General features: G+C 39.4%; 1 protein-coding gene across 1 annotated transcript in view; it reads right to left on the reverse strand.

The window, feature by feature from the left end:
• Positions 1–4,060, reverse strand: part of LOC107671062 (storkhead-box protein 2-like) — a 67,314-nt gene extending 63,254 nt beyond the window's left edge. Inside the window, exon 1 of the mRNA XM_016463910.1 lies at positions 2,890–4,060. Within this exon, the coding sequence (XP_016319396.1) occupies positions 2,890–3,211 (322 nt within the window). The 5' untranslated portion in view covers positions 3,212–4,060. The remainder of the gene's footprint in view (positions 1–2,889) is intronic.
• Between the last annotated feature and the right edge of the window lie 2,342 nt (positions 4,061–6,402).

A 6,402-nucleotide genomic window follows, 5' to 3' on the forward strand; every position in this document is an offset into this window, starting at 1 on the left:
ATGGGCTCTGATTGGTTAGCTAGCCCAGTGTGTTGTGATTGGCTAAACCGCCTCTAATGCACGTCTAACCGTCCCACCCCTCACCTCAGCGGCATGTGCCCCGGTTGTATTGTAAACAATGGCATTGTCTATATTGCTTATCAGTTTGAGCCCGATTGAGACGCAGAGGATATTAGTAAAGAGGATTGCGCAGAACCTGTGCAAGCATGACTCTTAATGGTATGTTTTTTGTTTGTTGTTGTCTCTTACCTTTAGATACGCTGTTATTTGTAAATGCTACTGCTTCTGTTAGCTTTTAATATACGGTTTTATCCTGATTAAAGCTTTAATACAGTATGGCAACCGCACACGCGTCCATGTTTAACGCTTCTCATAGCTATGTGAAAGTGTATAAATGGAACAGTTCATTGTTGGAGCTGAGCTGATGATCTGAATGAGAGAGAGCGAGACAGAGAGAGATGCAGAGCAGAGCTGGGGGTCGCGAGGAACAGGATTGAGAACCGCTGCTTTAGAACATTGATTTTGAAAACTTGTGAATCCATTAGAAGGCAGAATTGCGATTCATATATGAATAGATTTTTACGTGCACCCCTAGTTTTCTCTTCTTCTTCTCTAAAGCAGCACAGCATGGCCTCGCCCCCTTCGTTGCCTTTTCCCGAGTGCGGGGTTTATCTGGGTTTGTGATGTCACGAACCCGGGAAGTAACTCGTTGTAGTCCCTACGAGCCGTTTTTGTAGGCATTAAACTGCCAGAATTTTAAAAGATGATATCTCTGTTTGCATTGATCTTTCATCGTCGTAACTTTGCAGATATTGCTTATGCTCAAACAGCAACACACACTAATTAACGTTAAAAAAAATTTAAATCGCAATCAACCACCCCTTTAACATGCTGAGGAAAGGAAGAGAAATATTGCATTTTTAAGTCACTATGTTAAATTGTTATGGCCTTTCTGTTTTTCTGTCAATCATTGATATAGGGAATGATAAGCAAAAATAATCCTTTCAAACGACAATAAATGCTTAGAATGTTGACTACATCAATTCCTACAAAAGACGCTACATCGCAAAATCAAAAAATCTGTTATCAAATTCTTTGCTATAATAACAGCATGTGTTTCCATATATGAGCTGATGCTAAAGCAGGAATTAATACTTTATTTTATATATATTTGTTTACAATCTAATAAAGCAATAAAATAAAACAACAAATAAAACAATAAACTGATTCATTAAAGGGCTTTGTCAGATAATGAAATACTGTATATAGGCCTAGGAAATAAAAAAAAACTGAAAAATACCCAGAGACTGAATGTTTCCTTTAAACTAATACAACAGTCCACATCACTGCATTCACAATGAAGAATCAATCATTTGATGAGTTGGAATGTAGATCAGCCCATCAAATCTGCAAATACTAGACATATCACCACATTCCAAAACAAATCATTCAGTACCAGGTAGTGGAATGAGAAGAATTTCCCTTTGAGAGCTGATAGTGCAGTGATATGTACAGGTTTGTTTTATGTTTGCATTATGTGTGATTGGAGGCCCATTTCTTCAGTTTCACTCTTGAAAATATCCTCTGTTTCCACAGCCTTATGTACGATGAGTCAAAACAACTACGGGTGGAATATAAAATGCTTCACATGCAAACTGATACATTTTTTCATTTTCTTGATATTTACTAATATTTAGACCTTTTTAATATGTTGTTAAAGGTTATTACATTATAAATATTATTATAAAACAAATTACAATTGATTAAATCAATGTTTTGAGGCACTTAAAGTATAGGAACTTTCCACAGAGATAAAGCACATCTTTGTGTAACTTCATTTCTGTATGATGTATAATCCAGTGCAATGTTTTAACTTTCAACCTGTTTCTCCTTCAAGTAGACGTCAAGATTTATGGGAGTGTTAGAGCAAAGAACCCGTCAGAATGGATGGTTTAAAAGTAATAGCAAGAGTGGCCTTGATCATGTTGTTTTTACAATAAGAAAATCATTCATAAAATGTGTTTCTGCATGACACTAGGAAGCATTGGATTTAATGTATCTTGGGCTCTTGACCTCAAATTCAAAAGCAACATTTAAGGACTTCATAGAGCCTACAGTTTTACAATAAATCTCACTGCAAGTTCCTCGTCACATTCATTTCTCCAAAGTTGTCAAATTTTAAAAAGGGAGAAAGTTTTTTTTCCAGACATGAAAATGAATACATAAATCAACTAGTTCTAGCAAACTGGTAGCTGGCATCTGGTGACTTTATCATATAAATGCAGCTAACATATTTATGAAAATAATATGAATATAAATAACAAACTGCAACACAAAACTCTCCAAAGTACAACAGTTCAATAAAATCAAATAAAAAATGTGATGGTTCACTCAAGGAGGTCTGGGAATGCCACATCCCAATACATTATAAAGTGACTAGAATTTTTACTTATTAAAAACGCTTACCTCAAAGTATAAACAAAATATTGCCTTGCTAAATATACATTTTCTTTGTAAATTATGTTATCTCAAACTTTTTTTTTTTGTTTACTTTTTTTTACTTTTACTTTTTACAGTAAAATGCATTTTCTCACGTGGCAAGGCATTTAGTTTAACTTTTTTGCATTCCTCTTAAAATGCCCACCGTGTCCAGAATTTCTTCAAGCAGATAAACCTCACCTCATAAGAACCTCATACTAAATTTTCTGCATTTTCAATTTGCAAGTGCACCTTACCGGCATCTTTAATATGGAGAAGGTTGGCAATTTTCTCTCAAACCTCTGCACCCACTGTGTTAAAATATCTCCCTGGTACATTATTCCTCGAAAAACAACTTGGCTGCTTCCTTCCAGCAAGGGTCCCCGTGTGATGCCATTTGCTCAGGCTTACCTATGCACTTGATCTCGAAGCCCCGCGGTGGTTTGAGGGCTCTCCGCGTCCATCCTTCCCTCAGGACCTCCAAATGATCCTCCTTGCCTTGAATGAGCAGAACATGTTCATCTATCCAGCCCAAGAAGAAGGTCTCCGATATGGCGTCCGTGACTTTCTTATTCCAGAAGTGCTGCATGTTCTCCGCTTTGAAGTCGGCGAATATCTCGTAGCCGGTGTGATGGTGCTGAAGCTTCTCGGTGACCGCGGCCGCCTCCTCGGTGCTGACCCGCGACAGCACTATGGCCAGGGAATGGGGCGCTATCTGCAGGAACTTCTCCATTCTCCGGCGCGTTTCACACGCAGGCCACGGCGTGGATTGCGACCCTGTCCGATGCTCCGCGGCACTCACACGGTGTTTTATTGCGCACCTTATTGAATTTCCAAAACGAACACATTGCACCGTATTTCAGTTTATGTCCAGGAGCCGAAGCGCTGCGCCTGACGGCGGAGGGTCCACCAGCATGATACGCGAGAGAGACGCCAATGTCATTTATTCATCAAACAAACGCATACAACGCCGCGTTCCGCACGGTGCGCCCATAGCCCGATGCCAGCGGTGCGGTGGGCAATGTTAACCTGGCGCTGCACTGCTGGGCAAAGCGGCTGAGCTGAATGGTCAATGGGTCTGTCCGTATTAATAGATCTCAACCTGCCTCTTTCCACACCTCTCCCGCGACATTCTGCGCATAAGCGAGACCGACTCCTCCAGCATTGAGGAGGCCTCTTGAGCGGTGGCTTGATCGATCACTGCATTCATCGGTGATGTTTGCTGGCCATAAAGCGCAGGAGATGACTTCATCCCTTCTTATTCATGTCTTCATTTGGTGCACTCCGTGGTTGCCTCCCAGTCGGTCTTGAGAACTATGGGGCGTTCATATGGACCGCACGCTTTCTGGTGTCACACTCGCAACCGTTAACTCGTCTCGGAGACGTCGGGCTCTTGTCCCTGACGCCTTGCGCGTTGCGCGTGGTGTCCGGTGCGGCGGCGGATTATTGGACGCGTCGTCGGAGAGCGCGCGGATCACCAGATGTTTTCCTGACTCCACCTACAGGCGGCCTTCAAAACATCGCGAGTACAGTGTGAGCCTCGCAACAGGTGAACAGGGGGGAAGCAGAACGAGAGCTGGCGCTCACAGATTAGGGCAGTGCATTTTAACACTTTTCATGACTGGAAAAATGATAGGGTGGACTTGTAGAGGCGATGAGAGGTCAGGCTATGTCTGTATGCTGTGTTTATCTCATTTAACTGGCCTATTCCTTGTATCCGGTGCCTTTAGTGCTTAATACAGGCTATGGCATAATGTTGCATTTATGTATAATTATAAATAATGGGCTAATTAAAAAGAGAAAATATTTTTTTATATATTACACACAATGCTTTGGGTCTAAAACAAAAATATACCTTTAATCTTTTATGTTTCTTGTCCACTCTTTTGTTTCCATCCTATTTAAGTTATTAATCAAAGTTTAATAATATCATTTTTGAATGTCTATCCTTCAAGACAAACACTCATGTAGGCCTAGACTAGAGCATGTTAACAGTAATCAAAGAACACAGAAAAATCAAAAGAAATGTACACTTGTTTAGTGAAATATACACTTTTCTGTTTTAAAGGTTATCAGGAATATCAAATAGTCAAGTCAAGTCACCTTTATTTATATAGCGCTTCTAACAATACAGATTGTCAAAGCAACTGAACAGCATTAATTAGGAAAATAGTGTGTCAATACTGCAAAATGATAATAGTAAACACTCATTTTTCAGTTAAAGGCAGTTCATCATTGAATTCAGTGATGTCATCATCCAGCTCAGTTCAGTTTAAATAGTATCTTTGCAATCATTTGCAATCAAGTCAACGATATCGCTGGAAATTAAGTGTCCCCAACTAAGCAAGCCAGAGGCAACAGCGGCAAGGAACCAAAACTCCATCGGTGACAGAATGGAGAAAAAACCTTGGGAGAAACCAGGCTCAGTCGGGGGGCCAGTTCTCCTCTGGCCAGACAAAACCAATGCAGAGGCTCTGTTACCGGACCCAAACAATGTACAGGACTCCCTGACCTAGTCGCATCCAAAGCCGTATCTAGAGCCCTCACATTCTTACTGTCCTCAATTAAAGTTTAGATGCGTGTCTCTAATTCTGAAATCTTCTCTGTCAGCCTAACTATTTCACTGTATTTATCACATGTGAATCCCTCGTCGCCGACAGAGAGAGCTAAACTGATGAATGATTCTTACTTACCACAGTTGTTTGATGAACTTGTGAAGAAGAAAAAAACGGAGCGAGAGAGAAAAGAAACGGAGCGAGAGACAGAAGAAAAAAAAACAGCAATAGGCATGAATGGAAACGCCAATGACAAGCTAACGAATGCTAACGCGCTGCAGGTGCGCTGCACTCGCGGTTTTAGAATAAAAGCGAACTATCAAATTAATCAGATTAAGTTGATAGATAATATCAGAAATATGGTGGGAATTAAGTTATATTTTATCAAGATTAGGTTGATAGATAATATCAGAAATATGGTGGGAATATTTTTTCACTTTAAACAACAGAGAGTGATAGAGGTTTTACAGAAAAACAAAGCTACACGGAGCTACAATCACAAACCAGCCTATACTATTAATAAGTGTTCATAATTTCATAGAAGTATAGGCTAAATGTATTTGTCCATAACAGTGTAGATATTTTGTGTCAATTGTTGTATAAATAATTTGAAATGTATGATTTGGAATATTTTTATGATTAAACATATACATGTTTCATGTTAAGGTGCTGAATTGTAGAAATGCCCCAACCACAACTGTGGTGGTGGGGATATTAATAAATTAACACATTGATATTAATTATCTTAGTCGACATATTTTTTTAATCCCTTTTTATAACTGAAATGGGTACTTAAATGCTTAACTTGAGAAAAACAAAACTTTGGAAGTTGTGTATTTCTTCTACCTTTTGAGGTAGGCAGTGTGAGATTGTGGATTGTTATCTGAAAAGAATTTGGCCTTGTTTGCATTTGTGTGAGGTTCTTTTCTCTAAGGCCTTGATCAAATAACTTCTATACATAGAGCAAGGGCACCCAAGCTTTGGTGTCAGCTTTCGGTTCCCAAGTTCCCAGGGTGGTTCCTCTTGTTTAGTGATCTGAGAATCGCTAGAAAGAACAAGACTGAATCTTTTAAAATACTGACCCAGGGTTGCAATTGTTTGGATAAAAAGGTATTTCTTCACACACTCCCACAAACCCAGGTAACCGTGGTATTGATGACAATGGAAATGAATTAAATGCATTGCATGGTTAGATAATTATTAACTTGCAGCTGTATTTATGGATCACTTGAAATGCTAACTTTACAAATCCTGGGTTATCGAGTAATCTTGATTACTGTGTAACACAGAATAAATATTTATTAACAATTAATGATCAACATTTGCAGTGCTTAAATGAGCCGGTGACCTAAAAGCCTGTTTTTATCTA

This window comes from Sinocyclocheilus anshuiensis, unplaced genomic scaffold (genome assembly GCF_001515605.1).
Source record: "Sinocyclocheilus anshuiensis isolate Anshui unplaced genomic scaffold, SAMN03320099.WGS_v1.1 scaffold145, whole genome shotgun sequence".
Lineage (NCBI taxonomy): Eukaryota > Metazoa > Chordata > Actinopteri > Cypriniformes > Cyprinidae > Sinocyclocheilus > Sinocyclocheilus anshuiensis.